Below are 21,387 nucleotides of genomic sequence, written 5' to 3'. Positions count from 1 at the left end.
CTCCTTTGGCTTTTTTTTTTTTTTTTTTTTTTTTTTTTAAAAAGATAGAGTCTCGCTCTGTTGCCCAGGCTGGAGTGCAGTGGCAACATCTCAGCTCACTGCAACCTCTGCCTCCTGGTTTCAAGCAGTTATCCTGCCTCAGCCTCCCAAGTAGCTGGGATTACAGACATGCACCACCACACCCTGCTAATTTTTGTATTTTTAGTAGAGACAGGGTTTCGCCATGTTGGCCAGGCTGGTCTTGAACTCCTGTCCTCAGGTGATCCACCCACCTCAACCTCCCAGAGTGCTGGGATTACAGGCGTGAGCCACCGCACCCAGTCGAAACAGCTTTTTTAAAAGCAGTGAGGATAGTAGCAAGGAGAGTGAAAGCTCAGTAATTCCCTTCCTTTCGCTGGCGATGACCATGAAGACACATTGGTGCCATTTGTCACACTACTGTTTCTCTGATGGGACTCATCGTGAATGTGCCATATGCTGCTGCTTTGAGCTTTCCATTCGTGAAACAGGCCGTGACCAAGCCCCCCCTTAGATAGGGATTCTAGTTGTGCTTGACCACGGTCAGTCATAGGAGCATCAGTGAGTCTGGTTTCCATTGTAGGAGAGCAGCAGGCTTTGCCTCCTTCTGGACCTGCTTGGTACTGCACACTGCCACCAGCGGTGGGGCCAGCGCTGGCACTGTGTGGCTGGACCTGCTTGGTACTGCACACTGCCACCAGCGGTGGGGCCAGCGCTGGCACTGTGTGGCTGGACCTGCTTGGTATTGCACACTGCCACCAGTGGTGGGGCTAGCGCTGGCACTGTGTGGCAGAGCCCAGACACTCTGTTGACACGTAAGGGTTCCTGCTTGGTGTCGAAATCCTTAACTTGTTAAGAAGTTGTGCACCTACTGGGCTACTCGGGAGTTCTAAAACTGTTCTGTGCCCTACTTTATGCCGCACAGACCAGAATAGTTCTGGGAGGCAAAGTGAGTAATATTTGGGTAAAGAGAGGTTAAAACCGGATGGGAGGATGAAGCTGGGCCTCCATGGTGACTCAGGAGTGAAGTGAAAAGTGGTTAAGTCATCGTCTGAGCCTTTGGGAACATTGTTTTACTAGAGGCATTCTGCTGGCACAGGAGCATGTGTTCCTCTGAATGTAGTGGGGGAAAATGTGGAGTAAGATTGACAAATCTGTATCTTTTTTTCATTTAGAATTTTTAAATGGTATATAAATATCATATGATGGTTATAGGAAGATAAGAAAATGTAGAGAAGCAAGAAATAAAGTCTCCTCAAATTAATCAGCTATATCACCATTAACATTTCGTCATTATCCTTGAAGGCTTTTCTGATGCAAATACATTTATGTAAATGGAGCTTACTGCTGTTATTACTGTGGAACTTGCTTTTGATGATCATCCTTCCATGTCATTATGTATAGAACTGCATCTGCATTTTAAGAGCCATTATCAGTTGTCGTTATCTGCACTGAATGCATGAGGAGATACCAGGTATTTGCCAGCCATGATCTGGGCAGATAAGTTAATGACTGTGTTTACTTTACTTGAGAGAAAAAACTTATCAGCTTGATAGAAGCACAGTAACAGGGGAAGATGCATTATTTCCTGCCCTCTTGTAGATGCTACAAAACAGCTTACCGAAGACATTAGTGAATGTCCATTTTTGTAAAGAAATCTTTACTTGAAGAAGTAATTTATCATTATAAGAGTTGAAGTCAGTGTCCCACCACGTTCCCGCTTGGATGTGAGCTGCATTTAGTGATTCACTTCCAAAAGGTATAGTATGGAAAGACAGGGACAAATAACTTTACAGTGGAGGAACCTGGCAAACACTACCTCCTTAGGTCACCAAGGTCACCATCAGCAGTGACAAGTCCTGTGGATAGCTTGTACCCCAGGTATGAATGACTGTTCTGCAGTCTTCCTCTCCAAACCTATAACCCCAGTACAATTAGGGGAAAACATTAGAAAAATTCCAAATGAAGGACGTTCTACAAAATCCCTGACCAATACCCAAAACTGTTCAGGTCATAAAAGCAGGGAAAGTCTGAGAAAAAAAAAAAAAAAAAAATCACAGACCATAAGAGCCTTAGGGGACATGACAACCAAATGGAATGTGGTACCCTGGGTGGAATCCTATACAGAAAAAAGACATTCCATTAAACACTGAAGAAATCTGAGTAAAGTATGGACATTAGTTAATAATAAACAGAGTTGATGCATTCATCATAACAAATGTACTAAAATAATGTAAGATGTTAACAACTGGGAAACTGGGAGACATGTATAAGGGAAGGAACTCTGCTATTCACAATTTTTCTAGACATCTAAAAGAATTTTAAAATAAAAAGTTAAAAATTTTACAAATGTAAGTCATAAATGCTCGTATATTTTAAATTATGATTTATTTCTTTAAGACAAGAAGAATTTGTGAGTAGTTCCTCTAAATAACAAACTTAAAAGGTTTATGTTGCTTTATTGAACGACCATAGAATTCTTGTAAGCAGCTAACTTCACTGTTTCTGGTAACTGCTGTCTTACCTAGCTCTATGTAAACCCACCTTTTCCTCCAGTGCTAATTTTTATCATTAGCATTTTAACTGAAGAATAATATGTTGTATGTAAATTCTGCCAAATGAACAAATAGATTCTTCTAGAATTTGTGTAATAACCCTCTTACCTCTCTTGATACCAGTTTAACCATTTGTTGGCTGGGGAATTGTCTGTCATTAGGTAAAAGTGTCCATCCATTATATAATTATAGTTGGAGGTCAACTCTTGGTAAATAGAGGTCTGTGAATGGTGGGCAAATGACATCACTTAAGGCAAAGTGCACCCCGAGGTTCACATCCCAACTCAATTTGGGGCAAATCCTTGAACTACTTTGTGCCCTAGTCAATCATCTGTGAAATGGGATGATAATAATACAAATCCTCCCTGTAAAGGGCTTAGAGCAGTGCTTGTCAATAGCGTGCCCCCCCTGCTTCCCAGGGTTACTTAAATAAATGTGTAAGACTTTTCTCTCTAAAAAGAAACTATTGTTCACACCACTGGTACAGGCTTTAAAGGGCAATACTTTGTTTTAGTGGTTCAGAGATGAAGAGAGAAACAAGTAGAACCATATGGCAGAGAGGGCTGGGGAAAGGTGTCTGGTGAAGTCCACCACCACATTCCAAACACACTCACTGAAGTGTCACTAATGTGACAGTTGTAGGCGGGCCTGCACCTTTACATCTCAAATGAACTTCACTGCTGAGTGATGCGTGGCTGCATTTGCTTTGAATTTCATGCCTGGTGGCTTTTTTTTTTTTCTTCTGATTTTATACAGTCATTGATGAAAATTAATAGGGAGTTGGACACTATTAAATTCATGCGAGTGAACAGAGTGCCGTCTAACAATAGTACTATTCTAAGATACACATTCCTCCCTCTGAAGATGTAATCGACTGAGTTCTTCACCTCCCTTTTTTTTTTTTTTTGAGACAGAATCTCACTCTGTCACCCAGGCTGGAGTGCAATGGCACAATCCTGGCTCACTGCAAGCTCCACCTCCTGGGTTCACGCCATTCTCCTGCCTCAGCCTCCTGAGTAGCTGGGACCACAGGTGCCTGCCGCCACGCCCGGCTAATTTTTTTTTTTTTTTTCAGTAGAGACAGAGTTTCACCATGTTAGCCAGGATGGTCTCGATCTCCTGACCTCATGGTCCGCCTGCCTCGGCCTCCCAAAGTGCTGGGATTACAGGCGTGAGCCACTGTGCCTGGCCATTCTTCACCTCTCTCCCTGGCCAGTATTGCCTCCCTAGAGGTCCCATCCAGTCCCATGGGGGCCCTTAACAGGGAGGAATTGCCCAGATATATATGAGATTCAGCACCAAGGGCTATGATCGCACGGGCTTGGTGTGGCCGTCGGAGGAAAACGCCAGGGCTGCTTCTCTTGCGGAGGTGCCGTATCTGGACAGTCACAGTTCCCATACTCTGCAGTGTTGAAGGAACCTGCAAAGGACTGTGTGCTATTTCAAACCTACTGACCCCCCGGCCCCAAAAAGTCTTCAGTCAGTTACTGAGGAAGAAGAACGAATGCCCTGTGATTTCCCTGAGAAGAGGAATAAGACTCTTTATATTTCTTTACAGTTTGACTCACATGGCGTTCAACTGAGAACACTTGTTGGCATTTTGCTGCTGGTATAGTAAGTTGAAAGTAAAGGTCTTTGGAGCATTAGTTCTTAAAGAGTGTAGAAACTTAGTTTAAACACCTTGTGTTTGTTTAGATCCAAAATTTATTTCACTCTTTGTCCCACTAAATTAAAATAAAAGCTGGACAACCGTCCTGTTATCAGTGGGCTCCACCTCTCTCCTTTGAAGTGGTGACGCCTTTCATATTTTCCTAGTGTTTTCTTCTTCCTTTTGAGCAAATAGTAACAATGACAGATAATGAAAAGAAGCCTTAAATAATCTGCCTTCCTTTTTCAGCTTCATTTTCACTCTAGCTTTCCTTGAAATCATGTTTTTCAAGATACCGTTTTTATGTTAAGGATACATTTGTTGTCTCATTTTTAAGTTTTCACTTTCCTGTATTAATTAATTTTTGCAATTTAAACCTTTGCCCGAATTTTTTTTAGCCTTGAGCTGCTTTCCATGAGAGAACACTAGAGCTGGACTGCCTGGGTTTGCATCCTCACTGCCCCACCAGATTGTGACTTTGAGCAAGTCACTTAACCTTTGTGCCTCAGTATTGTCTGTAAGAATAGTTGTGCCTCCTCATAAGTAGTTAGGATGAACTGAGTTTATTTTTGTGAAAGATATTTAATATTATTGTCTTCCCTGTAATGCCTTGGATTTTTCAAGCTTAGCAAATACCTTGGTTAAATTTGGGTCAAAAGAGCAAAAATTTACGTGACAAAAATCTGTGTTTTTCCTTCGTAGTAAATTCGGTAATTTAATCCATGAAACACTAACGAAAATGTTTGATACTTCTTGAGGTTGTTGAGTTATTTTATTTTTTTTTTCTTTCTGAGATGGAATCTATCTCTGTTGCCCAGGCTGGAGTGCAGTGGCATGATCTCGGCTCACTGCAAACTCCGCCTCCCAGGTTCGTGCACTTCTCATGCCTCAGCCTCCCAAGTAGCTGGAACTACAAGCACGCGCCACCATTCCTGGCTAGTTCGTGTATTTTTAGTAGGGATGGGGTTTGCCATGTTGGCCAGTCTGGTCTTGAGCTCCTAGCCTCAAGTGATCCGCCTGCCTCGGCCTCCCAAAGTGCTGGGATTGCAGGTGTGAGCCACTGCTCTCGGCCTGTTGAATTACTTTTTTTTTTTTTTTTTTGAGATGGAGTCTTGCTCCATCTTGTAGGCTGGAGTACAGTGGCACGATCTTGGCTCACTGAACCCTCCACCTCCCAGGTTCAAGCAATTCTCCTGCTTCAGCCTCCTAAGTAACAGGGATTACAGACATGCACCACCACACTCAGCTTATTTATTAGGGTTTTTTAGGTTTGTTGTAGAGACTGGGCCTTGCAGTGATGCCCAGACTGACCTCAAACTCCTGGCCTCAAGCAATCTTCCTCCTTCTGTCTCCCGAAGTGCTGGGATTACAGGTCCAAGCCACCATGCCCTGCCCTCATTTACTTACTTATTGTCCCCTTTTCACTTTTTAAAAAATAACTCCTAGAGTGTTCAAAAAAAGGGAAGTGATTTAAAATACACATAATTATTTGGAGAGAAAGGTGAAAGAAGATACATCATAGATAGGAATTGAAAGAACATTTAACGGCCTGTGTAACCCAGATCAGCAGAGAGCAGGCAATTAAATCATCAACTAGTGGCTGAGAGAACAAAGAACCTTTAAAATGCATTTAATGGCAAAATAGCTAGCTAGCTTCTGCTGTGCATATTAACAAAGTAAAGGACTGGAGGGTACAGGTGCACAGTTGTTTGTGGCCTTGGTGTTCTTATAAATGGTGCTGTGGTCACTGGATGCTAACAGCTTGGATAAAATCCTGTAAGGCAGAGCTGGGAGTGAATGTCTTTTACATACCTGGCCTCAGGAGGCCCTGCAGAGATGTGATCCTTAACCGGTCAATTCATTAGTGAGTTACCACTTAAACCTCTCTTCTAAGATATCACCGTATCTGGAAACAGCTTTTGGGCTAGGGTCCAATGTACCGCCCCCGCCCCCATTTTTTTTCTCCCTGAGCTACAATTTTTATCTCTTACTGAATAGCCACAATGCACCACAGCAATGCACTGAATCTCATTTTCATTTCCTGCTCTGCAATCTTGTTAGCTGATTTTTTTATCTTGCCCTGTTGTATTTGCATGATAGGTGGGTTTTCATTCAGCTTCTCAACAGTCTTTTCATAGCTTCTGTTCTGCCAAGGAAGGATTTCATTTGATTCACCCTTGAAGCAATTTTATGGAAATCATCTGCCTGGAATGAGGACAGGCTCTGGGTGGGTGAGGGTCTGAATGCACACAGCCCTGGGAAGCCTTGCTCACGGTCCTCTGCCCAAGATGGGAAGGGCTTCTTGCCATGCAGATAAACAAGGAGGTCTTTCCCGAAGAGGGGATATGGGATATTGTTTGAAAAGGGCAACTTTTTGCCTCCTGGTGGTTATGGTAGGGGGCACAGTCTCTGTATGTCCTAATGGTATGTGGAGATGCCCTTTATAAAAGCTAGGCAGTGTCTTAAACATTATTGAATAGAAGACTTTGATTTCTTTGGAAACACATCAAGGTAACCTACTGTATTCCTTGGTGAAACCAAAAGCAATGGCTAACCCTTAGTACATGGTTAGGAGACATAAAAGCTGTAAGTCTGCAGGTGTGATGCTTGTAAACAGCAGGAACTTCATCTCTGTTTGCAATGAGAAAGTGGATGTCTGTGTGAGACAGAGAGAGGAAAATGGGTCTGCGACATGGATTGGCAAGGTAGGCATGAAGGGTTTTGTGTTTTGTTTTTTTTTTTTTAGTTAATTCACCTGCCATCTTTGATAAAAAGGGGAATATACAAATTTTGGATTCCCAAACTTTTAAAAGTATAATTTATGATAGAAATTACTCAGTGAAGTATATATACCACCTCTTAAAAAAGACTTCTGCGAGTCCAGTGTGACCTCTCCAAGTGATTCTGGGTCAGCATTTTGAGATTAAAAGTGGGAATCACCTTCAGGCTGACCTATGAACTGTGCCGGATTTTTGGGCTGAAAATCAAATTACTCGATGATGCAATTTACTTTATGTGCATTCCATTTTGTTTTGATTTTTTTTTTTTTTTTTTTTTTTTTTTTTGCCAGTAACATGCCTGCTGTCAACTATAATACCCCTCCCAGGTCAATGATGGTGTTACATGGATTAGATATATTAGGAGCCGGGAGGATTCTGAGGTTAAGAAAGGTTCTGTAACTAACCCAAGGTTAAGCACGTGATAAGCATCAAAGCCCAGGTTAGGCAACCAGTAAGAAGCTTTTTATAATTATAAGATTGCACAGTAAATGGGTTTGAGACTGCTGGTTAAATAAGGCAAATTGAAAACATGTTATCTCTTCCCCTTCCAGAATACCACTAAAAATGACAGTGAAGGAATTTTAAAAATGGGCGTAATGCCAAAAAGTAAAAAAGCACCAGGGAGAAGCAGCCAAAGGAAGGCAGGGTATATGAAAGCAGGTGGAAGAGCAAGACTACTCCTAGTAGATTGAGAGAGCCAGCCTCCTGCGTCCCTCAGCATGGGAAGAGGGTAGAGGCCATCAAGAAGTGAGTCAGGACATGCCACAGAGCCAGGCACCCTTGGAGAAGGGCTTAGGGGAGTGAAAACGGGGCTGGTTACATGCTTCATAAAAGGCCGGATTCTCTCTCCTCCCCCATAGCCAGTTTACTATGTGCCCCTCTCCCAGGTGGGAAATAAGATTTATTCTGGAGAAATGGAGTAGCAGGCCCAGCAAAGGGCAGGACTAAGGCACTTAACTAAAAATGGGGACTTAGTGAAAGTCAACACAGTGAGGTGCCCAGCCCCACCCCATTATTTGAGCTCAATATTTCTAGACAGGAGACTGGAGGTGCCTTCCCTGGGACACTCACTGGCCCAAGAAGAAGATGCCCCTGTCTGATGGCTGGGTCCTGCCTGACCAGCCTAATAAGGCACGGCTCAGAGATATGGTGGGGTCTGTGCCAGACCACATCAATATGATGAATATTGTAATAAAGTGAGTCACACACTGTTTTTGGTTTCACAGTGCATATAAAAGTTGTTTATACTGTAGTCTACTGTGCAGATAGTGCTATATCTAAAAGAACAGTGTACGTATCTTAATTTAAAAATACTTCATTGCATTAGCTGGGCATGGTGGTGGGCACCTGTAGTCCCAGCTACTCAGGAGGCTGAGGCAGAAGAATGGCGTGAATCTGGGAGGCAGAGCTTGCAGTGAGCTGAGATTGCGCCACTGCACTCCAGCCTAGGTGACAGAGCAAGACTCTGTCTCAAAAAAAAAAAAAAAAAAAAAACTTCATTGCTAAAGAGTGCTGACGATCACCTGAGCCTTCAGAAAGTCAACCTTTCTTCTGATAGAGGATCTTGCCTCCACGTTGATGGCTGTTGGCTGATCAGGATAGTAGATTTTGAAGGTTAGGGTGGCTGTGACAATTTCTTAAAACAACAGTGAGGTTTGCCACATTGATTGACTCTTTCAGGAAGGATTTTTCCGTAGCATGCGATGCTATTGGATAGCATTTGACCAACAGTAGAACATCTTTCAAGATTGGAGTCAGTCATCTCAAACCCTGCCACTGTTGAATCTACTAAGTTTATGCAAGATTCTAAATTCTTTGTTATTGTTTCAACAATGTTCACAGCATTTTCACCAGGAGTGGATTCCATCAAAAGAAACTACTTTCTTTGCTCATCCATAAAAAGCAACTCCTCATCTGTATAAGTTTGATCATGAGATTGTAGCAATTCAATCAGATCTTCAGGCTCAATTTCTAATTCTAGTTCTCTTGCTATTTCTACCACATCTGCAGTACTTCCTACAGTGAACTCTTGAATCCCTCAGAGTCATCCGTGAGGGTTGGAGCCACCTTCTAAATTTCTGTTACGTTTGTATTTTGACATCCTCTCATGAATCATAAACGTTCTTAATGGCATCTGGAATGATGAATCCCTTCCAGGTTTCCAATTTTATCTGCCCAAATCCATCAGAGGAATCTCTATTTATGGCGGCTATAGCCTTACAAAATGTACTTCTTAAATAATAAGACTTAAAAGTCAGAAATACTCTGATTCATGGGCTACAAAATGAACGTGGTGTTAGCAGGCATGAAAACAACAGTAATCTCCCTATATATCTCCGTCAGAGCTCTTGGGTGATGAGATGCGTTGTCAATAAGCAGTAATATTTTGAAAGGAATGTTTTTTATCTCAGAACTAGTACTCAACAGTGGGCTTAAAATAGTCAGTAAACCATACTGTAAACAGATGTGCTGTCATCCAGGCTTTGTTGTTCTGCTGATAGAGCACAGGCAGAGTAGTTCGGCATAATTCTTAAGGGCCCTGGGGTTTTCCGAATGATCAATAAGCATTGGCTTCAACTTAAAGCCACCAGCTGCGTTAGCCACTAGCAAGAGAGTCAGCCTATCCTTTGAAGCTTTGAAACTAGGCATTGACATCCTTCCTCTAGCTATGAAAATTCTGGATAATATCTTCTTTTATTAGAAGGCTGTTTCATCTGTATTGAAAGTCTGTGGTTTATTATAGCCGCTGTCATCTGCTATCTTACCTAAGTAATTTGCTGGCCAACTTGGTATAGCTTCACTCCGTCAGCACTTGCTGCTTCTCCTTGCCCTTACATCGTGGAGATAGCTTCTTACCTTAAGCCTCATGAGCCAGCCTCTGCTAGCTTCCAGTTTTTCTTCTGCACCTTCCTCACCTCTGTCAGCCTTCGTAGTATTGAAGAGAGATAAGGCCTTGCTCTGGATTAGGCTTTTGCTTAAGGGAATGTTGTAACTGGTTTTGTCTTCTATCCAGATCACTCTGACTTTCTTCGTATCAGCAGTAAGGCTGTTTTGCCTCTTAATCATGGGCTCTCTGAAGTAGCACTTTTACTTTCTTTCAAGAACTTTTTCTTTGCATTCACTACTTGGTTCACTGTTCGGTGCAAGAGGCCTAGCTTTCAGCCTGTCTCAGCTTTTGACATGCCTTCCTCACTAAGCCTAATCGTTTTTAGCTTTTCATTTAAAGTGAAAGAGGTGTGATTCTTCCTTTCATTTTAACTCTTAGGGGCCATTGTAGGATTATTATCTGGCCTAATTTCAATATTACTGTGTCTCCAGGGAAAATGGGGCAATTGAGGAGTGTCATTTTTGTCTCTCTCCTGTATTATTGCCCCCACAGCAGTCAAACATTTTGAAGCAGGCAGTGTTTGTATCCCCAGTATTTATCAGTCTCTGGCACACAGTTGAGACATCCCCTGTTCAACATTTGGATAAGTGAATTAAAGTGGATTAAGTATATTTGGAAGGCTAAACAGTGGCCTCCAGAGGTGTCCAGGTCCTAATCCCTGGAATTTGTGTACGCACCCTCATATGGCAAAAGAGACTTTGCAGTTATGGTTAACTTAGGGATCTTGAGATAGGGAAATATCCTGGATTATCCGGGCGGGACCAGGCTGGAACCTAAATGCAATCACAGGTGTCCTTATAGGAGGGAAACAGGAAAATTCGATTACAGAAGAGAAAGGCAGTGTGACCACTAAAACAAGATGCTAGGCTGCTGGCTTTGAAGATGGAGGGAGGGCCATGAGCCACGAAACGTAAGGAATGTAGGTCTAGAAGCTGGAGAAGGCAAGGAAATGGATTTTCCTCTAGAGTTGCCCAGGGGAATGCAGTCACTCCAGAACCTTGACTTTTGTTTGTTGAAACTGACTTCTGATCTCCAGAGCTGTGTGCAGTAAATGGAGTTGTTTTAAGCCAGAAGTTTATTGGAAATTTGTTACAGCAGTAGGACATGATAGGTCTATTGCCATGTAAGTTCCAATAGATATATAAGTTCTCAGTTTTATAAATACTTCAAGAAATTGTATTGCTCCGGTCACTGAGAGAAATGCCTGCTGCAGCCTCCAAGATGCTTCACACTGTCTTACCACTTCCTGGCAAGAAATGAGTTACCTCTCTGTTTTTATTTTGATACTCCTGCTTGAGGTCAGATACAACCATTGCTTTTGGACAATACCAGAGGAGGCTACTTTTAGTTCATTGCTTCAAGAACAGTTTATTAGGCACCTGTCATCTATGAGGCACTATAACCCTAGGGCCTCAGGATGTAAAATTGGAAGGATTTGGCCTTTTTGGAGGTGAAGGGAGTATTTCCAGTGGAAACGATGTTTGGATTGAGTCTTGAATGATGAGTAAGAAGAATGTCAAGCGAAGAAAAGTGGAAGACATTCCAGGCAGAGGGAGGAAGTGGAAGTACAGGGTTGGTGCCATGAACAGTGGAGGGTGCTTCCCTAGACCTTTGTGAGTCAGGGGATTTGCAAGAGAAGAACCTGGAGGAAGCTTGGGATGATATCACTGAAGAATGTAAACGAGAAGATGGGCGAGTAGATGGAAAGACAGAAAATAGACATTCATATAAGTATAAAGACAGAGACAGAATCAGAAAGGTCTAAGGCTGGAGTCTTGGGACACACTCATGCTGTAAGGAGAGGCCAGAGAAGGAGCCATGCCAGACACCCAGAATGAAAGACCAGAAAGCAATCTCACCTGGAAAGGAGATGCCATAGTAGTGGAGGAGTAGAGGGCCCCAGACAAGAAGGGAGTGGCCACTGGTGTCACACAGCAGACAGCTCCGGCAGTAGGAGGCCTGAAGGTAGTTGGATTTGGCAACAAGACCTTGAGTGGAGCAATAGTGTGGCAGAAAGTGTGACGCAGATTGAGGATTAAATAGTAACAAAGGAAACAGGAGTGAGAGAGAAGGATGATGACTTGAGGAACAGGTACTGTCCACACTGACAGGCTGTGGGGGAGTGAAATGGTCATGGCGTCTGTCTGTGCAGCAGGCCCTGTCCATTTGCAAGGATCACTGGCCCTTCCTCCCATTGACTCTGCCTCCCTCCGGTTTTTAAAACTGAAGGTATATTTTAGGTACAGTAAAATTTACTTTTTTTTAATGTGCACTTCTGAGAGTTTTGAGAAGTAAATACGGTATTACCATTACGACAGTCAGTGTAGAATAGCTTTGTGATCCCAGGACATTCTCCCATGCCTCCTCTGTAGTCGGCCCCTTGCTGTCCCTTCCAGCCCCTGACAGCCACGGCTCTGTTTTCTGTCGTTGTGGCACCTGCTGAGTATCATTTTATGCTGTCACGTATTAGAATTAGTGATTTGATTTTCTTAATCTGGGGCTCTCAATCTTCCCATCAGAGGTAGTTTTGGGTATTTACTCTTGTACTCCCTACAATAATTTGAAACTCTTTTGGATCTTGTTATGGGGCTCGTCAAATGCCAAATATAGAATCGAGTATTTTTGCAAGTAACTTTTTGAAATGTGTTATAAGAAGGAAGCTTTTGTTTTATGACTGTTGTATTTTTGTGTGCTTTCTGAGTATTTTTCTTAATGCATTTGGCTTATGATGCATTTGGCCCATTGAGGGAAAAGCAAAAGTTATTGTCAGGATAGTTAACTAACTGCGACTAAGAATATTCTAAACTGATTTAGTTTTAAGTTTAAAGATGCATTTTCCATTGGATCTACTGCCATGGGTCCAATAGTCACTAATGCCAGCTTATATAGTGACAGTGTACTTAGTAGTCTGAAGTAGACAGTTAACATTTAGTCTCTGATTTCATTGAATATCTTTTTTTTGTTTGTTTTTGGCCTGCTTCTGGATCAGTTCTTAAACCCACATCTTTATGTATGCTTAATGTCACTGGAGTTTTTTATGTTTGTAATAGTTACCTTGGCCATTATCAGTACACAGTACAGCCATGCATCTCTTAAGAACAGAATTATGTTCTGAGAAACGCACCCTTAGGCAGTTTCGTCATTCTGCAAATGCCATAGAGTGGACTTCCAGAAACCTAGATGGGCCAGCCTTCTGTACATGTGGGCTCTGTGGTATTGCATATTGCTCCCAGGCTACAGACCTGCACAGCATGTTACTGTACTGAATACTGTAGGCAGTTGTAACACAATGATAAGTATTTTTGTATCTAAACATAGAAAAGGTACAGTAAAAATACTGCATGAAAAATCAAAAGTGGTGCACCTGTATAGGGCACTTACCATGAATGGAGCTTGCAGGACTGACTAAAAGCTGCTCTGCGTGAGCCAGTGATTGAGTAGTGAGTTAATGTAGGACGTTATGCTACTGCAGACTTTATAAACACTTTACATTAGGCAGTACTACATTTATTATAAAAAAATTTAATAATAATTAACCTTAGCTTATGGGTAACTTTTCTACTTTATAACTTTATTTTCTTAACTTTTTTACTCTTTTGTAATAACACTTAGCTTTTAATGCATACATTGTGCAATTGTACAAAAATGCTTTCTTTATTATATCTCGTTCTGTAAGCTTTTTTTCTACTTACAAGAACTTTTATTTTCTGAACTTTTTTTGGGTTTGAGTAATATGTTGGATTCCCATGTAATGACATCTATAACGTCACTAGACGATAGTAGTTTTTCAGCTTCATGATGATCTCATGGGACCGCCACTGGTACATGTGCTGCATTGCCGACCAAAGCAGCATTATGCAGCATAAGGGATTAATTACCCACTAAAACAAATAGGCTAGTTTCCTTTTGTGCAAGTCTAGGACTATACCCTGTCAATAATTCACCTTTTATCTCTTAAAATAGTTTACTTGCTACTTCTGCCCCTGACTCTAAAGGGACATAATGTCAGTACTAATCCCATTTGGTTGCAAACAGCAAATAGGTAAATGATTTGCCTTTTCAAGGTCTAGCCAGTATTCTTTGGTGGCTTTGGATAGTGTGTGTTCTGAGTGATTCAGGTTCTGTTTTCTACTTTCTCAGCAACAATTCTTAGTCCTTCAGAAATCATTGTGGCAAGCATTGGCATAACCAAAAGCCTTTGGAATGCCTGTAGGTTTTCTTCAAGTTTGCAGATGTTCACTGTATTATGTTTCTTTTTAGTCAAAACCTTAAGTCAGGGTGAAAAAAATCGATTTTGTGAGAATACAGCTTGGAGAACTGACCTGGCAGCAGTTCATTAAGAAATAAATGAATAACACCTGGAGGTTTGCGTTTACCACCTGCTCATATGAATTATTGGTGTAATGGGGCTGCTAAAAATAGATAAATTTTTAAGCTGCATTAATAAGCATTTGGGTAATTGCTCCTACTATTTAGTGTGGGTTGGACCATATCTTGAATGTTGTGTTAAGTTCGGGTCATTTCAGAGGAAACGTTTAAAAAGTTTGAAAGTTGCAATGAGGTATTTTTGGCTGCTTTTAACAGAGCTCACGGACAAGAAACCAGCAGTCTAGAGGGAGTTGCTCACAGAGCAGTAAGCTTCATGTCATTCGAGGGGTTCAGAATACAGTATTTGCTTCATAAGTAGCGACTATTTTCTGGAATGTTCTCCCCATGTTCCCATGGCTGAAACAATGCCCACATGTAGTGATTGCACATATGAGGAAGAGACGAATGACCGTCTCTTAGGAAAGATGTCCTGGAGGGATCCTTGGGTTAGATGGACAGTGTGGCCTCAGGTGCCACCCTTTCCGTGTAGATGGTATGATTTCCCTCAAAGTCCAGTGATTTTATGCGAAAGAGATGATTAGCTGATGACGTTTTAAACCAAGTTATAGGATTTGTGGATAAAATTTGACTTTAGAAACTAACCTTTTATGTATTTTCTATTGCTAAATTGTGCTCTAGACTTTATGAACATTGTAAGCTTTATAAACATTATGCTGTTTTAGCGACATTGTAATGAAAAGACGATATTTGCTACATTTGCTACACCACTGATCACCAAGATTAATCTGGTTGGCTTGAGTGGCTACTCAGGTCACCTCTGGTGCCCTCATTGAGTCAAAAATGATGACTTTCCCAGACAGAGGGAAACCGTTTTCAATATTGATTCTACAAGTAGCCATGTTCCTCTTTTGACAGTTTCTAAGAATGGCAATACCTCTTTCTGATGATGCCATTCACATAATCACAAAATAACAACTTTGAGTTAGGGAGGCTTTTGCTGTTCATGAACTAGTGAAAAGCAGAATGAAAGGAGGAAGTAATCGAAAATAAGATGTAGACGTGCATCCGAACTGGAAACCAGAAGATTTGATCAAACAAATACAAGGAAATTGTCGTGTATGAGCTATGTGGTATTTCTTCAGAGATTTGATACACAAACTAAGAGATATCCATCCTGCTCTTTGTTCCTTTTTCATTCTTTTGAGGCCACCCTCTCTCTTCCATTATAGAGCACCAAAACTACTTTGGAATAGATGAAAACCTTGGTCCAGTGGCAGTCAGCATCCGGAGAGAGAAGGTGGAAGATGCCAAGGAGAAAGAAGGATCCCAGTTCAACTACAGGGTGACTTTCAGGACAAGTGAGGTAATGGGGCTGCTTGCCATTGTTATTGGGCTAAAGTCTAAATCTCCTTTGATGTTACTGCTTGAGTTTGTTTTAGATAGGGTACTGAATTTTTTTTTTTTTTAATGTTAATGATTGCAACGTTTAAGATAATTAAAAAGGGCATTGCAGTATTTTATTCCAAATGAAAAATTTGGAAACATGCCATGGATATTAAGTGGCTGTATTAGTTCATTCTCACACTACTATAAAGAACCACCCGAGACTGGGTAATTTATGAAGAAAAGGTTTAATTGACTCACAGTTCCTCAGGCTTAACAAGGAACCTGACAGGGAGGCCTCAGGAAACTTACAATCAAGACAGAAGGTGAAGAGGAAGCAATCTTGCCATGCTGGAGCAGGACAGAGAGAGAGTAAAGGGGGAAGGGCCACACACTTTTGAACCATCTGATCTTGTTGGAATTCACTCACTGTCATGAGAACAGCAAGGGGGAAATTCACCTCTGTGATCCAATCACCCCTCCGAGGCCCCTTCTCCAATTTGACATGAGATTTGGGCAGGGACACAAATCTAATCCGTATGATTTTGCCCCTGGCCCCACCCAAATTTCATGTCCTTCTCACATTGCAAGATAGAATTATCCCTTCTCAGCAGTCCCCTAGTCTTAACTCACTCCAGCATTAACTCAGAAGTCCACAGAACAAAGGCTCATCTGAGACAAAGCAAGTCCCTTCTGTTGATGAGCCTGTAAAATCAAAAACAAGCTGGTTACTTCCAAGATGCAGTGGGGGTACAGGGATGGGAAAATGTTCCCATTCCTAATGGGAGAAATTGGCCAAAACGAAGAGGCAGACCCCATGCAAGTCCAAAACCCAGCAGGACAGTCACTACTACCCACACTTTGTTACATTGAGGACCCAGGTTAGATTCTTGGTTGTCTTGCTTTAGTGGAAAGTGAGATTGTTGTATGAATTATACAACATGTATAGCTAAATAGGTAGATACTAATCTATATAAAGAATTAAGTCTGAAGCTGGGCATGGTGGCACATGCCTGTAGTCCCAGCTACTCAGGAAGCTGGGGTGGGAGGATGGCTTGAGCTCAGGAGTTGAGGCTGTAGTGCAGTATGGTTACACCTGTGAATAGGCCCTGCACTCCAGCCTGGGCAATATAGCAAGACCCTATCTCTTAAAAAAGAAAAGAATTAGATCTGTCCAGCACTTTAGGTTTTATCCCTTTAGCTCATTTTAATTAGAGGGATATGTATTTGGTAGATATCCAGAATATGTATTTTGGTTAACTGCTTCTAGATCAGAGAAAACATAGAGCCCTTTTCTAGTTTCCAGCTGCATGAACATGTGTACCCCTGTTCATCTTACCTAGTACATAGGTGTCCCAGTGACCTAGGCTCTATTCTAGGTATATGTGAGATAAAGCCCCTTTCTTGAAGTGACATATTTTAAGTTATAGATCTATGCTGTTCAATTCAGTAGTCACTAGCCGCAGGTGACTACTTAAATTTAAATACTTAATTTAATTTAAATATTAAATTTAAAATAAACAAAATTAGAAATCCTTTTCCTTGGTGACATTAGTGATTTCAGGTGTTCAGTAGCTGATGTGGCTAGGGGCTCCTGTATAGCATAGATAGAGAACATTGTCCTCATTTGCAGATAGTTCTGTCGGCCAGTGTTATGGAACGTTATGCAAACGTTAGCTATCCTTATGACAGCCGTCAACCCAGCTCCTGTTGTTAGTAGTCTGAGGACTCTAACCAGAGTCAGAGAGAGGTTGGATTAGAACTAGGTCTCTTGATTTATGGTTCTGGGGTTTTCTCTCTCATCATATTAGATCTTAGACACGTGCTTCAAATACTGATTGCATGTTTCTGTGGTGAGTGTGAGGACACCTAAAAAATCATGAGACAAAATTTAGTGGCAATTTTCTCAGCCCTGAATCACCCTGCCCATGGGTGCCACTGACTGCGGCTCCCCTGTTCAGCCTCGGGAATGGTCATTATGGAAAATTTAATCTAAGATAAGAAAGGGAGTGGAAGAAAAGAAGATGGAGAGATAGGAGGAAGGGAGGACGGAAGAAGAGTGATCAGGTTCAGGATCACTCAGGTCCAGGATCATCATGTCTGGTTTCTTCTCTGTTTCAACCTTCTCATGTGGGTTCAGAGTTGTAGGAACGTCCTAATTTTCATAGCATTGCTCTGCCTTGCTTCTCCTCATTCTTAGGCATGTATCTGCTCATTTCCACTCTGCCTGGCTTGTTCCTGGTCTTTGTATACTGTTACTGTTTAAAGACTCCTTGAGTGTTTACTTTGTTTCCTTAAATGTTACTTTAGCCCCTTTCGCTACACTCAGAAAGAGCCTTGCTTCTCTTTTTCCTGTCTTAAGGCAGCCAAACAGTTAGGCTATGAGTAGGTAATTGAGAATCAATATTAACCGAAGTCTTTTGTTTTGTCCCTGCAGCTTACAACACTGAGAGGAGCAATTTTAGAAGATGCTATACCCTCTACTGCTAGGCATGGTACCGCACGAGGACTACCTCTCAAAGAAGTTTTGGAATACGTCATTCCAGAGCTGAGCATTCAATGTCTGCGACAGGCTTCCAACTCACCCAAGGTTTCAGAGCAGCTGCTCAAGCTGGATGAACAAGGGGTGGGTATAATTGAGATTGTATGTTTGTGTGTGAATTTGTGTCTGTTTCTAAAAGTTTGGGAGTTTTCCCATCTGTCTTGTAAGATCATTTATTTTAAATGCCTCAGAACATTTTCTCTTTAGTTTTTCCCAAATATGTTTTTATACTAGTTTGAAAACATGATGCCATTATAGTGTAACACACCTCCTGCTGAGTTGTGACTTTTTGTTATTACCAAGGTTTTGGTATGTCCCAGCTTGCAAGAGTGCATCTGATTGCATGATTAATAGAAGTCGATAGTGGTTTTTTCCAGGATTTAAAAATCTCGTGTTGGCCCTTTCCCTGAACCAACATTTATTCTTCTCTACTATGTGGAAGGCATGATGCTGACAGATGGGTGTGAACAGCAAGCGTTAGGAAGATTGAAGCTGACTAAGACCTAGTCCCTGGCCTATGGGAACAGTAAGACTAAGAGCAGAAAGACCGCTCCAAGGCAGAATATGATAAGAGATCTTGGAGAGGTGTAAAGGCAGTGAGTACTTTGGGGAAAGAAGAAATAACATCTGGCTGGGCACCTCTCCTGAAGAGGTGGCATTTTAACTGGGCCTTTGGACTTGGATAGAATTCTAAGAGGGAGACATGAATAGTTGCTGTTTTAGGAACTATGACTAGTTTCTTTACAAAGAAAAGAGCTGTTGAGGTGGGTTGGGGTGGGGAAAGTAAGTTGAAGCTAGAACAAATGAGACCCGGAATGCTAGGCCAAGGAGCTTGCACTTGATTCAGGAGGCAATGGGGAGCCATTGAAGGTTTTCCATCAGGATGTGATGTGATCGGAGCTGTATTTTAGGAAGATTATTCTGGTAGAAGAGAATTGTACAGGCTGATGAAGATAGACTGATGGCTGTGTGGAGACCAGTTATGTGATTATTGACATTGTCCAGGAGAGAATTAATGATGAACAGGATTGAGATGGTGGTTCAGAATATGGAAAAAAGGTCTTTTAAGTTTCAGATGCAAAATAACTCATAGAGGAAACCGAGCGTTACATGCTCAAGTGCATGCAATTTATTTTAAATGAGTGGATTTGTTTTTAAATCCATGATTTTAAAAAGACAGTGACAATGTATATTTTCAGAATTTCCCAAGTAGCATCCTTCTGCACGTTTTAGAGGGAATATGAAGTATTTCTTGGTTAACCAAATAATACTGTGGTTAAAGTTGAATATTTGACACCTCAGATGGCTAGAATTCTAAAAGTGATGAACCTAATTGGTCTAACAAGTTCGCAGTGCATTATTAGCAAAAAGAAGTAGATATTGTAACACCCAGAATGAGTAAACTTGAGATCTGTCTCAGGAATGAAAGCTGACATTAAAAACAAAAAACAAAATAAAAACAAACCATGCTCTAAACTTGCGCGTGTGAGTTCTAAAATTGTGTGATACACAGAATAGATTTACCATTATGACTGGTAAAGTATGTGGAATATATGAAATGTTCATGAAACATACATGAACAATATATGAAACAGTTGATGAAAACGTGTTATGGCAGGATAGAGAGGATACATCGGGGTGGGTTGAAAGTGCTCAGAGTTCGGGCAGGCTTGATGAGAAGAATAGCATTCCTTTGCATGTTGTAAGACAGTTGGTGTAAAGAACTTGCCACCTATGTGGTAGGTAGTTCTTGATCCCTTTGTAGGATATGTCAGTTCTCCCTTTAAAATATATCACTGTCCCACAGAGCGGGCGCCTGGTGGGTGAGGCATTCATTTGGTCCCCGAGGCTGCTCTAGAAAGTTTTACAGATGGTTCATGTTCCCCAGAAGCCCTCAGGGCTCTGCCCCTGCCACCATCTAGGGCTGCTTTTACCAAGCAGTGAAAAGAGACATCATGGCAGCTGCAAGTTGACTGATGTAACCATCAGTCTGTATCCTCATGAGCCTGTTTTAGGCATCAGTGAATGTGGCTACCTTTCTTCTACCAGAATAATCTTCCTAAAATACAGCTCTGATCATGCCACATCCTAATGGAAAACTTTTGATGGCCCCCTGTTGCCTTCTGAATCAAGTGCAAGCTCCTTTGGAATTTTGTCGGTGTAGTCAGATAGGTCTAGAAGCCAGGCAGTTGTAAAAACCAGGCATTTTAAGTATTTTTACTGAACACCTATTTACAGTCTGATGTCAACGAATGAATTTAGAAAATTGGATTCTGCTTTGATGAAACCACTGCATTTCATATCTCTAGTAGTAGTTCATGAGCTTTTCTTTAGATTTTATATTCGTTTGACTTTGGTATACTTTCTTAATGGTGTTCAAACTTAAGCACAAGATGGCATTTTAACTCCCTAAAACTCTTAATGGTATCAGATTCCCATTATACATGAGGAAAACATATTGTTCATATTGATCTCTAAAAGAGATTGGGCAGCTTTTCTTAGCATCCCAATTTCTAAAGAATCCTTACAAATTGCCACTAATCTGTTAGGGTGGTGGAGAGTTTATTCCAAGCGGTGCTGTTTCTTTATTCATTTTCCTAATAGTAAATCTTCCCAGGAAGGGATGAGCCAATTTTGTTATTGTTCTAAGGGTTTGTTAATCTTTAAAATATATTTAAAATACAACCTAATTATGGGCCGGGCGTGGTAGCTCATGCTTGTAATCCCAGCACTTTGGGAGGCCGAGGTGGGTGGATCATTTGAGGTCAGGTGTTCGAGACCAGCCTGGCCAGCATGGTAAAAACCCATTTCTACTAAGTATACAAAAATTAGCCGGGTGTGGTGGTAGGCACCTGTAATCTCAGCTGCTAGGGAGGCTAAGGCATGAGAATCGCTTGAACCAGGAGGCAGAGGTTGCAGTGAGCCAGGATTGCACCACTGCACTCCAGCCTGGGCGACAGAGTGAGACTCTGTCTCAAAAAAATTGTGTGTGTGTGTGTGTGTGTGTAACCTAATTACATATATTGTTAGTTTCTGCTCTTTTGTAGTTTGCAAACCATCCTGGTTTGTCATGTAGCCACTGAGTATATGTGCTCTGTACAAGACAGGTTTCAGAAGTAGGAGATTCTGTGGGTGTTTAGATCATTCCTTCTGTTCCTTCAGTTTGGTTGGATGTTTTGAGGAGGAAGACTCGAACACTATGGAGAATTTTCAGGAAAGTAAATATTGAACAAGACCTTGATGGT

At 41.6% G+C, this 21,387-nt stretch overlaps 1 protein-coding gene across 1 annotated transcript in view; it reads left to right on the top strand.

The window, feature by feature from the left end:
• The window catches only part of SIPA1L2 (signal induced proliferation associated 1 like 2), a 235,720-nt gene that overhangs the window by 124,707 nt on the left and 89,626 nt on the right, over positions 1–21,387 (top strand). Inside the window, exons 3-4 of the mRNA XM_025358354.1 lie at positions 15,447–15,580; positions 18,038–18,226. Of these exons, the coding sequence (XP_025214139.1) occupies positions 15,447–15,580; positions 18,038–18,226 (323 nt within the window). The remainder of the gene's footprint in view (positions 1–15,446; positions 15,581–18,037; positions 18,227–21,387) is intronic.

This window comes from Theropithecus gelada, chromosome 1 (genome assembly GCF_003255815.1).
Source record: "Theropithecus gelada isolate Dixy chromosome 1, Tgel_1.0, whole genome shotgun sequence".
Classification (NCBI taxonomy): Eukaryota; Metazoa; Chordata; class Mammalia; order Primates; family Cercopithecidae; genus Theropithecus; species Theropithecus gelada.
Note: the sequence above shows the minus strand (reverse complement) of the source record. Positions and strands in the feature narration are given on the sequence as shown.